The sequence below is a fragment of the Lutra lutra genome, chromosome 3 (assembly GCF_902655055.1).
Source record: "Lutra lutra chromosome 3, mLutLut1.2, whole genome shotgun sequence".
NCBI classification, from domain to species: domain Eukaryota; kingdom Metazoa; phylum Chordata; class Mammalia; order Carnivora; family Mustelidae; genus Lutra; species Lutra lutra.
In genome coordinates this window covers 71,456,818-71,479,846 of record NC_062280.1, presented here as the reverse complement: position 1 = coordinate 71,479,846, position 23,029 = coordinate 71,456,818, and the positions used below count along the sequence as shown (strand labels likewise).

At 45.3% G+C, this 23,029-nt stretch overlaps 2 protein-coding genes across 2 annotated transcripts in view; one reads left to right on the top strand and one right to left on the bottom strand.

The window, feature by feature from the left end:
* LOC125095559 (formin-like protein 5) overlaps positions 1 to 23,029 on the bottom strand; it is a 62,163-nt gene that overhangs the window by 15,343 nt on the left and 23,791 nt on the right. The gene's annotated exons all lie outside the window — the stretch shown is intronic.
* Positions 5,336 to 22,993, top strand: CHRNA1 (cholinergic receptor nicotinic alpha 1 subunit). Its single transcript, XM_047722226.1, has 9 exons — positions 5,336 to 5,487; positions 11,060 to 11,205; positions 11,306 to 11,350; positions 12,625 to 12,734; positions 15,244 to 15,439; positions 15,917 to 16,154; positions 19,125 to 19,348; positions 20,496 to 20,735; positions 21,060 to 22,993. The coding sequence occupies exons 1-9, from the start codon at positions 5,445 to 5,447 to the stop codon at positions 21,189 to 21,191; spliced, it is 1,374 nt and encodes a 457-aa protein (XP_047578182.1). The 5' UTR covers positions 5,336 to 5,444; the 3' UTR covers positions 21,192 to 22,993.

The following is a 23,029-nucleotide window of genomic DNA, read 5'->3' as shown; positions in this document are numbered from 1 at the left end:
CATGAATAAACAGGAAATTTGAACAGACAGATTACTATCAATGAAATTGAATCAGTAATCAAAAAACTCCCAAGAAACAAAAGTCCAGGACCAGATAGCTTCACTGGTGAATTCTACCAAACATGTATTATTTATTTATTTATTTGGGTGGAGTGGTTTGGGGAAGAGGGAGAGGGAGACAGAGAATCTTAAGCAGGCTCACCCCAGTACAGAGCCTGAGGCAGGGCTTGATCTCACAACTCTGAGATCATGACCTGAGCCAAAATCAAGAGTTGGATGCTTAACCAACTGAGGCACTCAGGAGCCCCTCTACCAAAATTTAAAGAATTTTATTCTTTTTTTTTTTTAAGATTTTATTTTTTTGATAGAGAAATCACAAGTAGGCAGAGAGGCAGGCAGAAAGGGCGGGGGGTGGGGTGGGGAGTAAGCGGGCCCCCTGCTGAAAAGAGAGCCTGATATGGGGCTCAATCCCAGGGCCCCAAGATCATGACCTGAGCTGAAGGCAGAGGCTTAACCCACTGAGCTACCCAGACACCCCAAGAATTTTATTCTTTAAAGAAAATTAGTGAATTCTATTCTTCTGAAACTATTTGAAAAAAAAATAGAAGAGAAAGGAAAGCTTCCAAAATCATTCCATGAGGCCCTGATACCAAAACCAGATAGACACTACAAAAAAAGAGAAATATAGGCCAATAACTCCAATGAACATAGATGCAAAAATCCTTGCAAAATATTAGCAAATTGCATCAAACAATACATTAAAAAAGTCATTCATCACCATCAGGTGGGATTTATTCTCAGTATATGAGGGTGGTTCAATATTTGCAAATCAGTCAATGTGATACATCACATTGTCAACAAGAGAAAGGAGAGGGGCACCTGATTGGCTCAGTTGATAGAACATGTGACTCTTCATCTCAGGATTGTAAGTTCAAGCCCTGTGTTGGGTACAGAGATCACTTAAAAATAAAATCTAAACAAACAAACAGAAAGACAAGAGAAAGGATTAAAACAATATGACCATTTCAACAAATGCAGAAAAAGCATTTGACAAAGTACAATATCCATTCTTGATAAAAATCCTTAACAAAGTAGATTTAGAAGGAACGTACCTCAACATAATAAAGGCCATTTATGAAAAACCCATAGCTAACATCATACTTAATGGTGGAAAACTGAGAGCTTTTCCCCTGAGATCAGGAATAAGACAAGGATAAACACTCACCATTTATTTATTTTTTTTTAAGTAGGCTCCATGCCCAGCCTGGAGCCCAACATGGGACTTGAACTCATGACCCTGAGATCAAGGTGAGCTGAGATCAAGTTATCGAGCTGACATCGAGAATCAGATCCTTAACCGCCTGAGCCACCCAGGTGCTCTCACCGCTTTTATTCAGCATTGTACTGGAAGTCCTAGCCACAGCAATCCAACAAGAAAAAGAAATAAAAGACATCCAAATTGGTAAGAAAGAGATAAAATTTTCACTATTTCCAGATGACATGCTATTATGTATAGAAAACCCTAAAGAATTCACCAAAAAACTACTAGAAGTGATAAAGGAATTCAGTAAGGTCACAGGACACAAAATCAATATACAGAAATCCACTGCATTTCCATACACTAACAATGAAGTAGCAGAAAGAGAAATTAAGAAAACAATCCCATTTATAACTGCATCAAAATAATAAAATATCTAGGAATTAATCAAGGAGCCAAAAGAGCTATACTCTGAAATCTATAAAACACTGATGAAAGAAAGTGAAGACAACACAAACAAATGAAAAGATATTCCATGCTCATGGATTGGAAGAACACATATTGTTAAAATGTCCATACAACCCAAAGCAATCTACAAATTAAATGCAATCCCTATAAAAATACTAACAGCATTGTTCACAGAACAGATAACACTAAAATTTGTGGGAACCACAAAAGATCCTGAATACCCAAGGCGATCTTTAAAAAGAAGAACAAACTGGAGGTATCACAATCCCAGGTACCAAGATATAATACAGAGCTATAGTAATCAAAACACTATTGTACTGGCACAAAAAGAGACACATAGAGCAATAGAACAGACTAGAGAGCACAGAAATACAACCATGATTATGTGGTGAATTAATCTTTGACAAAGGAGACAAGAATATGCAATGGGAAAAAGACAGTCTCTTCAACTGGTGTTAGGAAAACTGGACAGCTACTTGCAAAAGAATGAAACTGGACCACTTTCTCACACCATACACAAAAATAAACTGAAAATGAATTAAAGGCCTAAATGTGAGGCCTGAAACCATAAAAATCCTAGAAGAGAGGATTTTGACATTGGCCATAGCAACATTTTTCTGGCTATGTCTCCCAAGGCAAGGGAAACAAAAGCAAAAATAAACTATTGGGACTACATCAAAATAAAAAATTTTTGCACAGTATGGAAACAATCAACAAAACTAAAAGACAACCCACCGAATGGGGGAAGATATTTGCAGATGACATGTGCAATAAAAAGTTAGTATCCAGAATATATAAAGAACTTACACAACTCAAAAAAACAAGTAATCCAACCAAAAAAATGGGCAGAAGGCATGAACAGACATTTCTCCAAAGAAGATATGTAGATGGCCATCAGACACATGAAAAGATGCTCAACATCACTGGTCATCAGGAAAATGCAAATGAAAACCACAATGAGGGGGCGCCTGAGTGGCTCAGTCAGTTAAGCGTCTGCCTTCAGCTCAGGTCATGATCCCAGGGTCCCGGGATTGAGCCCTGCATAGGGCTCCTTGCTCCGATGGGTGGGGGGAGCCTGCTTCTCCCTCTGCCTGCAGCTCCCCCTGCTTGTGTGTGCACGCCTCTCTCTCTCTGGCAAATAAATAAAATATAAAGATGAAATGAAATAAAATAAATTTAAAAACAAAAAACAGAACCACAATGAGATATCATCTCACACAGTCAGAATGTCTAAACAACAGCAACAACACAGGAAACAAGTGTTGGTGAGGATGCGGAGAAAGGGGAACCCTCTTACACCGCTGGTGGGAATGCAAGCTGGTGCAGTCACTGTGGAAAACGGTACGGAGGTTCCTCAAAAAGTTGGAAATAGAACTACCCCATGATCTAATAATACCACTCCTGGGTATTTACCCAAAGGATGCAAAAACACTAATTCAAAAACATATATGCGCCCCTATGATTCTTGCAGCATTATTTACAATACCCAAATTATGGAAGCAGCCCAAATGTCAACTGACTGATGAATGGATAAAAAAGAAGTGGCATATACACACACGGAATATTGGTCACAAAAAAGAAGGACATATTGCCATTTACAATAACATGGATGAATCTAGAGGGTATAACCCTAAGTGAAATAAGTCAGTCAAAAAAAGAGAAATAACATACAATTTCACTTATATGTGGAATTAAGAAACAAAACGAATGAACAAAGGGGAGCAAGAAGAGACAGATCCCCAAAACCGGCTCTTTTTTTTTTTAAATTTTATTTATTTTACAGACAGAGATCACAAGTAGAGAGGCAGGCAGAGAGAGAGAGAGAGAAGCAGGCTCCCTGCCGAGCAGAGAGCCCGATGCGGGACTCGATCCCAGGACCCTGGGATCATGACCTGAGCCGAAGGCAGCGGCTTAACCCACTGAGCCACCCAGGCGCCCCCAAAACCGGCTCTTAACTGTAGAGAACAGATGGTCACCTGAGGGGAGATGAGTGGGTGGATGGGTGAAAAAGGTGAAGAGTACACTTACCACGAGCACTGAGTAAAGAGTTGTTGAATGACTATATTGTACACCTGAAACTAATTAACACTTTATTAATGATCCTGGATACTTTCCTTTTTAAAAAAAGATTTTATTTTTTGAGAGAGAGAGAACATAAGCAGGGGGAGCAGGGGCAGAGGCAGAGGGAGAAGCAGACTCCCTGCTGAGCAGGGAGCCTGCTGTGGGGCTCCATCCCAGGACCCTGAGATCATGATCTGAGTCAAAGACAGATGCTTAACAAACTGAGCCACCCAGATGCCCGATACTAGATACTTAAAAGTTTAAAAAGGAAAGAAGACTAGGAGGGCATGGGCACGCTCTGCTGAGAGGTTTGTGAGACTCAAAATTTCTCCTCACATTTTATTTTCTAGAATTCAGTCACATGGCTCCATCAAGATTCAAGGAACCAGGTGGAAGGATGTGTTTTCTCCTAGGCCGTCAGAGTGCAATAATCCGGAAAGGAGAGAACCAGTTTTTTAGTGGTTAGTGAGCTGATCTCCCACAACTTAAACAGAAAAAATATAAATAACATCCATGTGCAGCTCTCTCCTATACCTTCCAAGACTTTTCTCTAATGACCTATTTGGACCCATTAGAATGGGCAGAGTGGTTAGGATGCTGTCCTTGGACCTGACATGAGGGACTTTCCTCACCTGATTCAATTTGAGAAAAAGGAAGGAACAGGCAGGGTCTCTTTAAATAACTGCTTCCTTTCTGTTTTGGTACAAATACTCTTCAGACTGAGCAATTACTAACTGCTGGCTTTTAGGGTGGTGGTTGTTTATTAACAAAGAAATTATAAAGTTGAACCATTCTTCCCTGAGCGAGAGTAGGCAGAGAATGGACGAAGAGAGTAGGAGCCTTGAACAAATGGTTACGCAGTGGGACATTTCGTCGCTAATTATGCTTCACTTGAATGACAGTACTTGGGAGGCAGGCAGTTAGCTCCTGCTAATGGCGCACCATGGGACAGGTATTGCCTAGCACAGAGACAGAGGCTGGAACGGCCACTCCAGGGACCAATAAAACCAGTTTTATGGAAGAAGCCATCTTTGTTAAAAACCAAACCCAACCAAACGTGGAATTCCCCGACAGGAGATGCAGCACCAACCCCAGTCTTCTCAAATTCAGTCCGCACAAGAGCCCCATGCCCTCTCAGGCTAGAATGAACCAGAGCAAACGAACTGTCCTGTGTGTAGAATGTGGACCTCTGTGATTCAAGGTGATCAGGGTCTTACACAAAGAGCTGACGATCTACTCAGACTCAGGGGCCCTGATCCAAATCAATCCACCTAGATGAGCGTCTGGTTTATACAAAAAGGAGGGGGTTGCTCACCAGTCAAGAGAATTGGTTCCCTACTCTATGTTGTCTTTTTATTATTAAATCTAATTCATGGTGCCTTTAAAACACAAATGTGGTTCACACTCAACTCGCCAAGGGTATATCAGTTATGTAAAGCGAGGCACCCTGTAATTCTGTGAGGCTCTCAGCGAGTCCCTGGGCTCCAGGGCTCTGGGCAGCCCAGCTGTCCCTGCCATGAACAGGTGGTGTAAGACAATAGCTCCGCTGAGCCGACTTTCTTTCCAAAGCCTCTAGCAGCCAAGCTCCCAGCTAGAGACGGCTTGCAAGCAGCACGGCCACTCCTCGCACACCAGTCCACACCAGTGCCCACAGCCCATGGAGCCCCGGCCGCTCCTCCTGCTCCTCGGGCTCTGCTCAGGTAAGTGCCAGGGCCGAGGGGCTCTCCTGTGAGGCTGAAGCATTAGCCGTCCCCAGGGACCAGGGTCTTGCTTCCTCCTGGGAACACAGGATGGCAGGCCTTCATCAGCCTGAGGCTCTTCGGTCAGTTTTCACTCTGGTTGGCTTGATTCGGTTTGTGGATGATTTCTGGTTTGTGTTATTCAGTGAAGATGGGAGCTGCCTGGTCAGAGGCTACAAAGTAGACATGCAGGCCCCTCCTGCCATCAGGGCCTGGGGTCTCCTCACCCGTATGATCAGACTCAGCACCCCTGTGACCATCCGAGAGCAACTACAGGGACTTGGAGTGACATTTTATAATTACAATTTGGGTAACATCCCTTTTACTGCTCTGGCAGAATTCTGATGATGAAGTGGCCTGATTGACAGCTTCATGTGCAGGAGAGAGAAACCTATTAATAATTGTAACTAAGCTCTTTCCATAAGAGATTAAATATTTGGTCTTTTTTTTTTTTTTTAACTTTAGCAGTTAAAAAAAAAAAAGTTGTATGAACGCACTTCGGCCCTACTCTTTTACTCTATGTAGGTTTTGGTTGGAATTGAAACTATAAAACCTTGCTCAGCCCTTGACCTGCATTCCCCTCCGGAATGTGTCAGCACACAGCAGCTGAAACGCTAGCCTGAATCCCAGACTTCCGGTGGGGGGAAGTAGGGGATGTGTGCTGATTGCTTCACATAAAAGTTTACTGGTGATATCATCTCACCTGAGAAATAAGACGGCTGACAGAGTGTGATGTCTCTTCTCTAATACTGCTCTGACACACACAGACCTGCTGGGCAAAAAAGGTAAACAGCTTTATTGTTAAGGTTTTCCAAGAGCGGAGTTTGGGGAAGTAGCCCAAGCTCAGATAAATTACAGCCTGTGGGATTTGGACTTGATCCAACCAAAATTGGCCTGTGGTAGTGGGGTTTGTGTGTGTGTGTGTGTGCACATGTGTGTACGTGTGTGCACTCATGCGCCTGCAAACACTACACTCAATGAAAATTCTTAAGTGATGAGCTTACATATTTAAAAATCCTTAAATGATCTCTCAGGACACCAAAGGCCTCTGGAAAACGCATATTTACCTATCTAAAAAGGTATGTGATGTATATTTAGACCAAACCTAGAGTTTCCTGGTATCAGTTCACAGAGGGGCTCACAGAAATTTAGAGCGAGATCAGGCAGTCCCACAACTTCAATTTGTTATTACAGGGAATCCGAGCTGAAAGACGTGAACTGACCCGCCTGGGGTCACTTAGTTTACGAATGTTGGAACGTGGCCAGTTGGAGACTGTCTATGATGTGCCTCGTCAGAAAACCCAGCCTGAAATTGCCAAAAGTAGCAAGAGGTACAGAGCCAGGTTGAGATAAGAATTAGCCAAAGTGACTGGTACCATTTCAGAATTCCTTTCGCCCGATCCAGTGGGCTGTTCCTCCAAAAAATGCAAACTGAACCAGTATGGTACAAAAAGAACACTGTGAAACTGTGGCTGGTTCAATTCTATTTTTTAAAGACTTGATTTATTTATTTGACAGAGAGATCACAAGTAGGCAGGGAGGCAGGCAGAGAGAGAGGAGGAAGCAGGCTCCCTGCTGAGCAGAGAGCCCGATGCGATGCGGGGCTCCATCCCAGGACCCTGAGATCATGACCTGAGCTGAAGGCAGAGGCTTTAACCCACTGAGCCACCCAGGTGCCCCTGGTTCAGTTCTTTGTAGACAAAATTCTCATTCACATCAGGGACACTTTTTCATATGTTAGCTTACCACTTAATGATCTCTGTTCTACTTATGCAGCGTCTTTGATTTCGACCTCTTCCTCTCTTCCATCTCTGGAATCCTAAGTATTTCACAGCCATTTTTCTTATGGCATATTACTTTCCAGCTTGTTCCTAGCTATTTGTGTAAATGACACATGTCTGTCTCCAAGAGGGCAGAAAGAGAGGATTTATATCAGATTCACCTCTAAATATCTCAAAGCTCTTAAAGCAATGCTTTGCCCACAGTAAGTGCTCAATAAATACCTGATGAATGAATTAATGTTGCCACCACCTGAATAAAGATGACACATCTGATCTTGCAGAAAAGAAAGACTTTGACATTATTTATTTGTATGTTTATCAATTTACACCCTATCTTGAAGAATTTACTGTGATTCATTGACTCCATGAAGAACTGATCTGATATCCAGACCACATTGGAGCTGGGAACAGAATCACAGGAAGTCCTGTATGTTTTCTCTTACTTTACCCTGTTTTGGGGGAAGAAAAGGAAAACAACAACAAAAAACACCACCACCACCAATCAACCCAATCTAAGACATGGAGATCTCCACAGAAGTTCCTTAGAAATGTACTGCGGAAGGAACGGGGTCTCTTGTTATTTGTGAGACTGAGAGAGGAAGAAGGGAATGTCACTGGAATGCTGATGAGGCCCGTCTCCCCAGCCTTCCCCTTCTCCCTCGTAGACCATAGAGTTGGCCACATAGTTTTCCTACTTTATAATGTGGACCATCTGCTCTATCTGATGCTTTCTAGTATGTTCTTCCTGTCAACGGGGAATAAACAGTCACTTAAAAATAAGCAGCCCAGGAAGGGCTAAAGCAATAGCTTCAAACTCAGTGGCCCAGGCACTCGGTGGCCCATGCCAGGGTCCTGCCCCACCCCCACCATGGACCAGGAGGGGCCCAGAATGGACAGGTACGGAGGACAGAGGATTGCCATGTCCCAGGGGCTTGATGGAGCGACAGCAAAAACTGGGTCTTTGAACAACATGCAAACCTGAAGGGTGCTGAATGTAGGTGGCCAGTGTTTTAGGCTTGTTATATTATGTTATGTTATGTTATGTTATATGTTATATGTTATGGATTCTTCTGGGTTCAGAAAGTTTGGGAATCTAGAAATGAGGTAGGTGAGACCACGGGTTCCAGACACAGAGTCCAGGAAAGCCATAATGCACACATGTAGGCTATACTGAGAGCTTCAAAAATCCGGATGGAAAGGATACATTTATCTTTAGGGAGGTGGTAAAGAGCACAGACCCCGGGGTCAGACTGTCTGCATTTCTAGCCTCACTTCCAACTGGCTGGGAACCACGAACACAGGTCTCAACTGTCCAAATGCCCGTTGTCTCCCTTGTAAACCAGGGGTAGAGACTGATCTCACAGGATTATTATAAGGATTCAATAAGATAATACAAACACAGGACCATCAGTGAAGCTCTACCAACAAAATACACATTTTGGGGATGATGAAAATGTTTTGAGTCATTGCATAACACTGATTATTTCAAGATGATCCAAAGTTCTGGGTGTGAAATATCGAGGACAAGAACAGTACCTACCCCACTCAGTTATGAGGATTCAGAGTTAGTACATATAAACCACACGGGACAGTGTCTGCCACGTAATAGTCGGATATGCTGATTTTATTAATCAATAAAAATTTTAAAAGTAATTACTTTTTAGTTCATTATTTTGTTGACAAACTCTTTCAAACTGAAGTTTCAAGGAGAAAAATAATAAAGAAAAATAACTTGTCTTAGAGGCAATAGATTAACACTACTGGGGAAAAAAGGAAAGCATCTCATTCATTCCATTTTTTTTTTTATTTTTAAGATTTTATTTATTTATTTGACAGACAGAGATCACAAGTAGGCAGAGAGGCAGGCAGAGAGAGAGAGAGAGAGAAGCAGGCTCTCTGCTGACCAGAGAGCCCGATGTGGGGCTTGATCCCAGGACCCTGAGATCATGACCTGAGCTGAAGGCAGAGGCTTTAACCCACTGAGCCACCCAGGCGTCCCTCATTCATTCCATTTTTAAAGTTGCCTTGGCCCAAGGAGAAGGTATGGTGGCTTTAGCAATAACCTGCGGAAAGGGGAGATCTGGTTACGTGCCTTAGGGCAAGTGGATCGTGTGTCTGCTTCCTCTCCTAACCCTGAACAGGCAATCCCCAATCCACGTAAGGCTTAAGTTACAAAGGTCCTTCATAAGGCACTTGTTGGAATTGGGAACGCTTTTTCTCATAGGAATAATGCTAGGTGCAGCAGTGTAATTTCCAGGACAGCCCACGACACACTCATGGTATCTTGAGTTAGTGCAGGAGCAGAGTTCAAAATGGCGGGGCTGCCTCCAGGCTCTGCCCCAGCCGCAGGACCTTGGACAAGTCTCCCAGCCTCTCGGATCTCTCGTGAGAATGCCAGTCAGCCCGCCTCATGCTAGGCTGGTGAGAACCATGTAACACTGGACACAAAAGGGCTGTGGGGTCCAAGAGTAGTAGATACTATCGCTCAGCATCCTGAAGGAGAATGTAGTAAAGATTCCTAGGAGTCACTCACGCTCCAGATAGTAACGTGACCAGATCCAGGTCAGAAAAGCCCATGATTTTTACTCTATGTAACTTCACAGGCACGCATACTCGCCAGCAGTGATTTTTTTTTTTTTTTTAAATTACAGGAAAACACACTACATAGAATTTGTCCTGGTAAAATACACATTACCAAAATTGCCGTATTTAAGTGTATGATTCAGTGGCATCAAGTACATTCACAATGTTATGCAACATCCCTGCTATCAAGTTCCAGAACATCGGCCCAAAGGAAAGCCTATACCCATATACCCATTAATGATTACTCCCCCTTCTCCCATCCCCACTGTCCCCACTAGCCAGGAATCTGCTCTCTCCGCAGACTTACCCATTCTGAATATTTCATGTAAATGGAATCCTATGATATGTGCCCCTTTGTGTCTGATTTCTTTCACTTAGCACAATGTTTTCAGAGTTCGTCCACACTGGAGTGTAAACCAATCCTTCCTTTTTATGGGTGAATAACATTCCACTGCACGGCTACGCCCTGGTTTGCTCGTCCTTGTATCTGTTGATGGGCGTTTGGGATGTTTCCATCTTTTAGCTCTTATGTATAGGGCTTCCACAAACACTGGTGTACAAGGCTCTGTGTGGACAGTTCTTTGGGGGATGTGCCTAGGTGTGGGATCGCTAGGTTATACGGTCTCCACATGTAACTTGTGTGCCAAACTGTCTCCCAGAGCGGCCGCACGTTTCATTTCTCACCAGCAACAAATGAGGGTTCCACGACTTCACCAATAGTCACTGCTTTCCATTCCATAAATTCCTGCCATCCTAATGGGTAGGAACCAGCATCAATTTTTGGCATTGCTAGCATTTTGAGATCTGAGATTTGAGATCTCATGACCTTGGGACGAGACCTTGAAATATGGAGACAGGCTTGTGTGTGGATTTTTCCTTTTGTGTGTGTGTACACCCAGCAAACCCGAGTCCAGCCAGCGGCTGTGCTCAGGAATGTCATCTGTTCAGGGTACGAGTGTCATGATAATCTGGCATGCCCCACTGGGAAGGGACCCCACCAGCAGCTGCCACTGGAAAGGAATGTAGGGCCGTAAAAGCTGCACTGGGAGCCTCCCACCAAGGGGGCCCACGCGCCTTCCATTCACGGGTCATGCCTCAGTGATTCACATTAGTGTTGGGGGAGGGTGGGGGGCGGGATCTGACAGCGTGTGTGTCATTTGCTGTCCCAGCTGGCCTCGTCCTGGGCTCCGAACATGAGACCCGCCTGGTGGCCAAGCTCTTTGAAGATTACAACAGCGTGGTGCGGCCGGTAGAAGACCACCGCCAGGCTGTGGAGGTCACCGTGGGCCTACAGCTGATCCAGCTCATCAACGTGGTGAGGAGGCGGCAGGCGGGGCTCCCCATACCCCTCACCCTGGGCCCCTTCCCATAGCTCCCCGTCTCCCCACTAAAGATGCGGTCTAACCTTTTTTCAGGATGAAGTAAATCAGATTGTGACAACCAACGTGCGACTGAAACAGGTATTCAGCTGAATAAGTGCACGGATGTTGCCTGTCTTCACCCTGGAATTGAACCGGAGCCTAAGGGGAGGATCCATCTGGGTAACAGGGACGCCTACCAACATGATGCAGGAAAATATTTCGGTGTTATGGGACTAAAGATCATATTTGTCAGGGCGTGTGTGTGTGTGTGTGTGTGTGTTTTACTTTGTGCTTTGCTAGGCTGCCGTAACAAAGCCACAGAAATATTTTGTTCTCTTACAGTTGAGGCCGAAAGTCCAAATCCAGGTATTGGCAGAACTGGTTCCTTCTGAGGGCTGTGAGAGGGACTTGGCTTCCAGGCCTTTCTTCTTGGCATATAGTTGGCCAATGGCATGTCCCCATGGCATTCTTCTCGAACATGTTTCTGTCTTCAAATGTCCCCTTCTTTAAGGACATGACCCATAGTGGATTAGAGCCTACTTCAATGAGCCTATTTTAGCCTAATTACCTCTAGAAAGACCCTATCTTCAAATATAGTTCTATTCTGAGGTACTGGGGATTAGGACTTCCACATACGAGTTTTGGGAGAGACATGGTTCAATTCATAACATTGTGTCATCCAAATGGGCTACATGGGGCGTGTATTACTTTCACACTGTCGGAAAAAACAGAACACTTTTAAAAGATGACGCTGGCTGCTCTAGGGGAATGTTCACGAGGGTCATTCTCCTTTCCTGGGGTGGGCGGGACAGCATGGCTGATGTGCTGCCACCCGGTGGTGTGACTTGGGGTACCTTTGTTTTCTCCTCTGTAAAATGGGGTCAATAGTCACTCTTCCCTCACAGGATTGTTGTGAAAACTAAATCATGAATATATGTAAAATGCTCTGAACAGTGTGTGCATGGTGGGGGGGGGGGGTCAATGCTATAGAGTGTTTGCTGTTATCGTTTACTAAAGTGGAAGCTGAATTCTGAATCAAACTTTTCTTACTGGAGCACAATTTTGGTCAATATCCAAACTATCGTACCATCAGAACTCTTGGTAACTTTATTTATTTATTTATGAAGATTTTATTTCTTGAGCTTAGAGAGAGAGAGAGAGCAGGGAGGAGAGGCAGAGCAAGAAGAAAGTCTCCAGCAGACTCTGTGCCGGCTCAGGGCTCGATTCCACGACCCTGAGATCATGACCTGAGCTGAGATCAAGAGCCGGCTGCGTCACCAGCTGAGCCACCCAGACAGATGCCTCTTGATAACCTCAGATTTTTAAAACAACGTTTTTAGCTCTTCTTATTAGTGAAACGTTTTCATTCCTAGCAATGGGTGGATTACAATCTGAAATGGAATCCAGACGACTATGGCGGCGTGAAAAAAATCCACATTCCCTCGGAAAAGATCTGGCGCCCAGACCTCGTTCTCTATAACAAGTAAGCGAAACAGGCTGGGGCGGGGGACATTCTAGGGGCAAGAGGAGCCCAAGGGCCCTCTCAGAAGGGCTGCCACTCTCAGTATGCCTCTCACCACTGTTCCCATTAAATAACCCTTAAAAACCAAGAGCCAAGTTGACATGCTAGGGGTGCCATATGGTGTCTCATGTTATGAATAGAAACAATTATCAGAGCCAAATTGAATCGGGGCTGTGGGGTGGGGGACATTTAATTCCTGAGCGCTCCTGAAGGGTGTGTGGCAACTATCCAAGGAACCCAAATTCATATAATCGAGTTCCTTGGAATCCCATGTCCGTCCTCCCCGATAGGTCTGAACCTCCGGGGGTGGTTATCCGTCACATCCCCATGGCAGCCCGAGACATTGCGTGTTGCCCATGGCTGGGAGGCCGGCATCGCCCATCCACTGGGCTCCGTGACAGACTGCACATTGTGAAATTATAATGTGATGTGAGACACTCTGGTTTAATGACAGGTTCATTATCATACGCCCTTCATTTGTCAGGGAATGCTCATTTCAAAGAGCGTCCTTCTCAGGCAGGAGCATCCACCAGCGGCCTGGAGGGCTTACAGGCTGGCGGTCTACTGGAGGGCTTACAGGCTGGCGGTCTACAGCGAGGGGCTAGGCAAGCAGGCTGCGCCTTCTCGAGCGTTGACCGGGGAGGTCGGTAAGGCCTTGTGAAAGGAAATGACCCCCCTTACGGCCGACCCTCCCACTTTGATTTTCTACTACAGATTCCCCAATGACAACCTGAGATTCAAGCTGGAGCCCGATTAGCCAATTGTTTGTGTAACCCTCTTGGACAAATACGCTGATAGAGCAGAGTGCCTGGTCTGTTAGTAAGTTTCTCTTTCAGTAAGAATCGAAGAGAAGCAATTAAAGTCCTCGGGTCCTCTTGATAAGCTTGCTCAGGAACACCTGCGGGGGAGAGAACCCTGTTTCACTTGCTTATGGAAACAGATCTGGGTGATCCTGTGGCCCTCTGTTCTTTAGGGCCCTTTTGGGAAGGTCCAGAACAGCAGTTTTCTGGAGAGAGCCTCATCTTCACCCCAGGAAAAAGCCAGTGGGAAAAAAATCTCTTGATTTATGAAGTGAGGCACCAATATAGGCCCTGCGTCCCTGAAAGTCCCCCAGGACAGACCCCACCCACCTGTTCAACACCTATTCTAATACCTTTGCCGGCGGCCCCACAACACGGGTTGTCTGGGGTCAAGTGGACTGCCCACTGAATAAGGCCTGCAGAAGTGGCTCGTTATTTTTTATTATCTACCACTGTGGATTATTTATTTATTATTATTTTTTTAAAGATTTTATTTTATTTATTTGACAGAGAGAGATCACAAGTAGGCAGAGAGGCAGGCAGAGAGAGAGGGGGAAGCAGACTCCCTGCTGAGCAGAGAGCCCGATGCGGGGCTCGATCCCAGGACCCTGAGATCATGACCTGAGCCGAAGGCAGCGGCTTAACCCACTGAGCCACCCAGGCGCCCCAATTTATTATTTTTAAAAAAAGATTTTATTTACGTATTTGAGAGAGAGAGAGACAGACAGACAGCACAAGCGGAGGGGCAGAGGGAGAAGGGCAGGAGGGTTAGAAGGGTAAGACGAAGGGCTCCATCCCAGGACCCTAGGATCAGGACCTGAGCTGAAGACAGATGCTCAACCAACGGAGCCACCCAGGCGCCCCTCTACCATGGTGAATATTTTTAGATGAGAAATTAATGCCAACATTTGAAAATTCAACAATATCACATTAAACTTTGGAGTTCTAGTCTCTCTAGAAAAATCCCTTACTCAAAAGCATGGAAACTTTGGATTAAAAAATTCTAGATCTCCAGGTCCCGAGGAAGAATCCCAGTATCTGTCAGCATCACGCCTTCCCTCACAAGCGGACTCCACAGCCGAGCGGCACCTCCCTTAGAGGAGAGAAGGCTCTCCCCTCACCCCTTCCTCACCTGCCTGGGCCTGGAGGCATCTGAGTTTGCGACTCTACCCTACTGAGTTCTAGATACTTGTGCAAAAGAAAACAGAGCCCTTCTTTAACCTGTTTACCACAATAATGAGCCACTGGACATGTTTTTGTTTAAAATTCCTGTTTGTTTGTTTGTTTTCCTCCAGTTAACTTTCAAAGAACACTGGGGAAGGGATAGATGGAGATTAACGTTACAAATGCTACTGAGGACTGGGAAGAAAAACATCTGGTATATAGCGTCACCTGTTATTTCTTTAAAGCTCTAGATTCCTAGGTTCTTCCCCAGATATTCTGATTTAGTGCTTAGATGGTGCTCAGAAATCTGTATTTTAAACAAGCACCCCAGCGATTACCAGACAACTTTGGGAAACGTTGCCATGAATAAAGAGTGACACTGCCCGAATGAAAGCATCTATAATTAGCACCTGAATAATTAACAGCTGTCTCCCGCTAACATCCCCGAGCACAAAAGAGGCTCATCCGTCACTTGGAGTCACGCTCCTCTTTGATTCCGCTTGCAGTGCAGACGGCGACTTTGCCATTGTCAAGTTCACCAAAGTGCTCCTGGACTACACTGGCCACATCACATGGACACCCCCGGCCATCTTCAAAAGCTACTGTGAGATCATCGTCACCCACTTTCCCTTTGACGAACAGAACTGCAGCATGAAGCTGGGCACCTGGACCTACGATGGCTCGGTGGTGGCTATCAACCCGGTAGGCACCGCCCTTGAGGGACAGACGGGGCTGGACGCAGGAGGAGGACCGTCCAGGTGTCCAGCTCTGGCCCTCTAGAGTCCCAGACTCTCAGCACCAGTTAGACCTTTGGGGGCCATTGAATTCACCAGTTCTCAATTGAGAACACATGAGAACCACCAGGGAGCTTACATTAATTGGCTTGGTCCCAGGAATGTTGGCTTAATCAGTCTGGGGTGGGACTACGGCACCCATATGTTGTCAAGTTTCCAAGTGACTTGAAGGTGTGGTCAACACGGAGGACCCCAGTGATTCAACCCCGCCCCCCCTTATTTTATAGGAGAGGATCTAAGACCCCCACATCGGAAGTGACCTTCTGGGTTCCATTCCAGTCCCAACAGCCCTGGAATCTGTTGTTTTATTACGGCCGAGTGTGAAACCCACCTCTCCTCCATGGGGACACAGCTGGGGTTTCACAGTTTCATTTCATCTTCTCAGGAAAGCGACCAACCAGACCTAAGCAATTTCATGGAAAGTGGAGAGTGGGTGATCAAGGAGTCCCGGGGCTGGAAGCACAGGGTGTTCTACGCCTGCTGCCCCTCCACCCCCTACCTGGACATCACCTACCACTTTGTCATGCAGCGCCTGCCCCTCTACTTCATTGTCAACGTCATCATTCCCTGCCTGCTCTTCTCCTTCTTAACTGGCCTGGTGTTCTACCTGCCCACAGACTCAGGTGGGTGCCAGGGCTGTGGGTGCAGCTGCTGCCGCGGGCAGATCTCGTGCTGCTATGTGGGGGGAAACCAGGAATAATCATGGGCCAGTAAACAAATACAGGCAGACACGCCCAAAACATCATCCCTGGGAGGACGCATTTACGGAGTCTCCCTGTTCAGTGGTGAGTGCCTGTGGCTAGAGCTCTCGGCTGGCGCAGACCACAGGGCAGGCAGAGTTGAACATGACCCCGGGGGTGCACGTGCACAGTTCAGTCTGGTTAATGTGAATGACCACCAGTGCCTCCTTGCCGGAAAACCTAGTGTGTGCCCAGGAATGTGCTGGGTAAGGCCTGGGTCACAGACACCCGTCATGTCACGTCCCCTATGAAGCCGCAGACTATATACTGATTAATCCAAGTCCTGCGTCTTTTCCTCACTGCTTGCCACTTGAAAATAGCTTTGGCATTCCCGTTTTCCAGATGGCAGCATCTCTATACACAGGACCATGCTTCCCAAGTAGGAATTCTTTCTCACATATCAGCCTGGACAGCTTCCTTACCTCCTACTGGGTAATCACACCTGTGACATAATTTCACCAAATACCAACCATCCGGAGAAAAGGGGAAAAGGGTGCACGAGTGCCTGCTTGAAGTCACTGCTCATATACGATTTAGGACAAGCAAGTAGGGGAAAAGAAAGGTGGTACAGACAGTCCTCAAACTTATGACCGGTAACGATTGTATCAAAATGATAAAAGAACACACACACACACACACACAAGGCTAAGTTCAACTTTTCAACAACAACAAAAAAAGATTCATATGCACTCTCGCTCATTCCACATACTGAACAACTGTCACTCATCAAGGCCACAGTAGAGAATAAGGCAGAATGTGGCCCACAAGGGGTACCCGGCTGGCTCAGTCGGGAAAGCATGCAACTCCTGATCTCGGGGTTGTAAGTTCAAGCCCAACACTGAGTGTTGAGATTACTTAAAAAAAATTTAAATGAAATCTCAAAAAAAAAATAGATTTGCCCCACAGGGTGCATGTTGTACTTATGATTGTGGGGTTTTTTTTTTTTTTTTTGAGATTTTTATTGATTTATTTGACAGACGGAGATCACAGGTAGGCAGAGAGGCAGGCAGAGAGAGAGGAGGAAGCAGGGTCCCTGCTGAGCAGAGAGCCCCATGTGGGGCTCGATCCCAGGACCCTGGAATCATGACCTGAGCCGAAGGCAGAGGCTTCAACCCACTGAGCTGTCCAGGCGCCCCTATGACTGTGTTTTTAAACAAATGATTACAAATACAAATTTTTTTCAACTTTCTAATTAAATGAAGCTTCTTAAAGTGAAGAGAGAAAATGCCAGCCAGGGAAATATGGAAATGAATCAGAGTTTCTGTAAGTGTGAAATGGTTTGTGCTTGAAGAGCATTTAGAACAGTAAGAATGCTTGATAAATGTTAGCTCTTATTATCAATCGAGAAATTTGATGTAACTTGATCAGTAGCTCGTATTTACAATTCTGTCCTCTTTTCAACTTCTATTTTTTTCAAAAGATTTTATTACTTTATTTGACAGAGAGACACAGCGAGAGAGGGAACACAAGCAGGGGGAGTGGGAGAGGGAGAAGCAGGTTCCTCGTGGAGCAGGGAGCCTGATGTGGGGCTCGATCCGAGGACCCTGGGATCATGACCTGAGCCAAAGGCAGATGCTTAACGACTGAGCCCCCCAGGTGCCCCAAGTATTCTTTTTCACTTTTGAAGACTCTCCTCCCCACTAGGTAGACTTCTCCTAACTAATAAGTAGAATTGGTCGTTTCTTCTGTGCTTCCACTCTGTATCCCGTAGATACTCGCAGCATCTGGAAGCATCAGGTATGGGAGGAGAACAGAGCAACACAAGGGTTTCCCAAAACAAACAGCAAGACCAGGTCAAAGAAAGTCCCTTCCAAAGGCTGTCTAACTGCTTCTCAGGTGGTCCGTCCCCACAAAAATAATCCAGTGCTATTCAGCCCCTCTCTCGCTTGCCATATCAAGACTCAACAGGGAATTATTCATCCTGAAATTATAGGGCTTGGTGAAAAGAGGTTGGGGCAAGGAAATCACTGGCCCCTTAATGTGAGAGACGGAAAAAGAAAAAAAAAACAAAATTATTCTCTTAGATGAATGGGAAAAAGTAGTTCCTTGGTTTTGAACTTTTCTTGGCTTTGGTCCTGCAGCTTCCTCCCATAACAAGGAAAATACACATGTACTTCTGGGTTGCCAACCGTCTGCTGGATAACAGGTCAGGTTCTGTTTTGGAAGGCTTATGACATTCTGCTAGAGACAGAAAACTGCCACCCGGAGTCTAGCTTGTCACACAGCTGGGTGTACTTGGTTCCCTGAATTCCACCAAGCCACAGAATTCTGGGATGTGAGGTCAAGCTCCCACTGGTTGCCTCAGCGGCCTGTCATAGAAATGCCTGCCACCTGCCACTGTCAGCAGAGCTAAGGAGCATAAGGTCTCATAAAACCAAATTCTGCCCAAGAAATTTCCCTGGCAACATGAGGGTCCCATTGCTCTCAGCCTTGGGTTTTGTGGTATATGAGCTGGCCAGGGATGCCATAACAGAGTACCCCGGACTGGGTGGCTTAAACAAGAGGAATTTATATCCACGCAGTTCTGGAGGTCAAGGTGTCAATAGGTCTGGTTTCCTCTGAGGCCTCTCTCCTCGGCTTGCAGATGGCTATCTTCTCCCCCTGTCTTCACTTGGTCTTTCCTCTCTGTTGTTGTCTCTGTCCTAATCTCCTCTTCCCATCAGGACACTAGTCATACGGGATGAGGGCCCTCCCTAATCAACTGATTTTGACTTAATTACCTCTCTCAAGGCCTCATCTCCAAACACAGTCACGGAGGTGCTGAGGCTTAGGGCTTCCATGTATAAAATGGAAGGGTATGGCAACTCAGCCCCTAACACACGAGTGGTCGAATTTCTTCTTAATCTTGTCCAGGAGAGAAAATGACTCTGAGCATCTCGGTCCTGCTGTCCTTAACCGTGTTCCTCCTGGTCATCGTGGAGCTGATCCCCTCCACCTCCAGTGCTGTGCCCTTGATTGGGAAATACATGCTATTCACCATGGTGTTTGTCATCGCGTCCATCATCATCACCGTCATTGTCATCAACACACACCACCGCTCCCCCAGCACCCATGTCATGCCCGACTGGGTACGCAAGGTGAGTGAGCGAGGTCCTGCAATCTCTTGCCCACGAGAACGTCTCTCCTTCCAGGGGGCCAATGGAATGCTGGCTTACACTTGTGGGTACTTAGGAACTGAAAGTCCTTTCTGGGGATTTTGAGGGGATTTCTGGAAGGAACTTTCTTTAGCCTCTTTTTTTTTTTTTCTTTAGCCTCTTTCTAGGAATAAATAACTAATGTAGCCTCCCCAGACACAGAAGAAAAACAGAATTAATAAAGCCCACTCCAAATTCAAGCTTAAATAATCTCTGTGATTAGAGAAGGTGAATAAATCACTGTCTTTTTATTCAAAGGCTGTGAAATTCTTGAGATTTCTGTTTGTATGTCTTCCAATCTCTGAACAGACTGCTTATTTTTTGCTGGGAAAAAAAATCATCTGCTGAGAGTAGAATAAGGACTAGAGATGGAGGGGTGCTTGACAAGAAATTGCCAAGAAGTGAGTTTCACTGAGGAACTTGGTCTCAAATATTTACATTATTGAAATTTAAAATGTGTTAACATTTCCAATATGTCAGTTTTTAAATAAAACTTCACAGAGACACTAGTGTCCAGGGTCTCTTCTGTCGCATGCAAAAGATTTGTCATGAGTTGACAGAGACACTACTGCTTGCAATGTATTCTTTTGGGAAGAGAGTCAGTTCCTGTATCTGTAAAGACTCACATGACTCCTGGCAACACCTATGTTGCATTTCTTCAGGAACAAGAAATGGAAGAAAACAGAGGAGCTGTTTTGGAGACTTATATGTTCTCTTAGCCAGAAAGACCTTTTCTTTAACCATATTATCCTGCTAACACATGGCTTTGGAAGAAGCCAGTACCTAGAGCTGGGCTGGAAGCTTAAGCATCATTGGCTTCTCATTGAGTCCAATAGCTGCACACAGGGTCCCTCTAGTGGCGAACTTCTCACATTACAGAGTCATGCCTCTTCACCTTAGTAATTTGGCAGGCCTGAAGATATGCCTCTGAGAAAATCTAGTAGAGTCCTTTTGTTTTAAGGACAAAGAGGCTACGGCTCAGAGAAGCCGAATGACTTGTGCCTGGACTCACATTGCTAATTCAAAGTCAGAGTTTGTTACTTGCCCTGCTCACAATAATTCTCATGCATGGATTTCTTCTTTATGTTAGGTTTTTATCGACACTATCCCAAATATCATGTTCTTCTCCACAATGAAAAGACCCTCTAGAGAAAAACAAGACAAAAAGATTTTTACAGAAGACATTGATATTTCTGACATTTCTGGGAAGCCCGGGCCTCCACCCATGGGTTTCCACTCTCCGCTGATCAAACACCCAGAGGTAAAAAGTGCCATCGAGGGAGTCAAATACATCGCAGAGACCATGAAGTCAGACCAGGAGTCCAATAATGTAAGTTCTGTGGCTTGTCCCACACCTCCAGGCTTAAAAGATCAAATACTTGAGCACGGATGAACGGGTTTGTCTTGATGGGTGGGCTGGCATTCACGAGGCAGCTGCTGACTCACGATGGGCCTTGGTGACCACCCCTAAGCCAGCTTCCCGAGCCATCCCACTGGGAATAACCTATCGGAAGGATAAAGATCACCATGCCAGCCAAGGGATGTCGAGGGCTTTGAAATCTACAGATGGAGTGGGCTGTAGACCACGCATAGCGTGAACACTGTGATTCTAATGACCACCTAAAGGAAACATTAACACTTTTCTCTCTCCCAGGCGGCCGAGGAATGGAAGTATGTTGCAATGGTAATGGACCACATTCTCCTCGGAGTCTTCATGCTTGTCTGTATCATTGGAACCCTGGCTGTGTTTGCGGGTCGGCTCATTGAATTAAATCAGCAACGGTGAGCTGAGCTGAGCACCAGGCAGAGCAGAGAATGGTGGGGAAGACAGAAATATCTATCTACTTTGATTCGTGCTCATTTATCAGACCTCTGACTTTTTGTATTTACGATTAATGCTAATGATCTATATTTATGTAAGGTGACGGCCTCCAGTACCTTCACAGCGCTTCTCCTGTGATCCTGCTCTATCTTGCCTGGAGAGTGAACCCTTTTCAGTAAATGAAGTGGGATCACTAACAAGGTGTATTCGTTTGCAAAGGCATCTTGAAGAGTTTGGCCCAGAATAACAGGTTTTCTAGTGCTTTGTTTTTTTTAATTTTTTAAGCAAAGAATGTACCATTTGCTTAAAAGTCAGTTTTGAACATACAAGTAGGCCCATCTGCCAGTCCCCAAAAGATAAAGCATTTGATTCAGAGAGAAAAGAAAACTGTAGAAAGGCAACAGCTAAGTTCTAGAACAGCCACCAAAATGCAAACTGCATCAGAGCATGTTTCTAGAGCTGGGAGGGGAGGGAGGGGCTTCCCAGGCTAACACAGCCCCCAAGTATGCTGCTCAAGGCTTGAGGAAGGAACACAGTCAGCTAGTTTCCTGAGCTATACCAAGCTTGAGGGCCAGGCACTGTGGGAATCATCTCACGGGTGTGGTTTTATTCCTGACTTTCATAATGTCCCTATTTTACAAATGAGAAAGCTGAACTTGTGAAGCTTAAGTTCACTGCTGAAGCTAGCAAGGAGAACTGAGCCAGTTCTGAAGCCAGACCTAATCTGGAATTCAGAGCAGCTCAGGGCTGGGTCAGCTCATCGGCTCACTTGCTCCGCCGTCCTCTCCCCACCTGACCTAGGTCATCCTGTAACTCCACTCAGGGTTTTCAGAGCTTCAGTCTTAGTGTCATCCACCTTTCTGCCCTTCCAATTAAACCCCCGGCCCTTTTCCCCAGTCCTCATCCAGTGCTGGATGGGATTTTTGTTCTATCGATGAAATCAGAAATGTATGCCCCTATCACCACCATTTCTAAAATTCCAGACAAGTGAACAGGAGAGAAAATGATTTTTCTTCATAGCCACTTTCCAGCCACAAGGTGATGCACTCCAGAAGCAGGAGCCCTGGGTCTGGATGACCTCTCTGAACCCACGTGGTTTCGAGCTACTTCTCCATGGAATTCTCGAGCACCCACTCATGGCAGGACAGCGCCTTCATGTGAGAGTAATCTCAAGGGAAAACAGTCTGGTGGTTCCTCAAGAAACTAAACATAGAACTATCATAGGATCCAATAATTCTACTCCTAGGTATACACCCAAAAGTGAAAACAGAGATGTGAACAGACACATGTATGCCAATGTCCACAGCAGCATGAATCACAGTCCCGAAAGGTGGAAACAGTTCAAGTGTCCATCAGTGGAAAAAACAGTATATACATACAGGGGAATATTATTCAGCCTTAAAGAGGAATGAAATTCTGATGTATGTTACAATACGGATCAACCCCGGAAACATGCTTGATGAAATAAGCCAGACACAAAAGGACAAATCTTATGATTCCACTTAAATGAGGTACCTAGAAGAGGCACGTTTATAGAGAGAGAAAGTAGAATAGAGATTGCCAGGGTTGAGGGGGAGGGGTGAGTTATTGCTCAGCGGGTAGAATTTCAGATTGGGAGGATGGGAAAGTTCTGGAACGGACGGTGGTGATGGTCGTACAACATTGTGGAATGTACTTAATGCCACTGGATTGTACACTTAAAAAGGGTCACGATCATAAATTTTATGCATATTTTACCACAATTAAAATAAAGAATGAAAACAATGGTTCAACTGTAACTGTCATGTTATATATATTTTTAC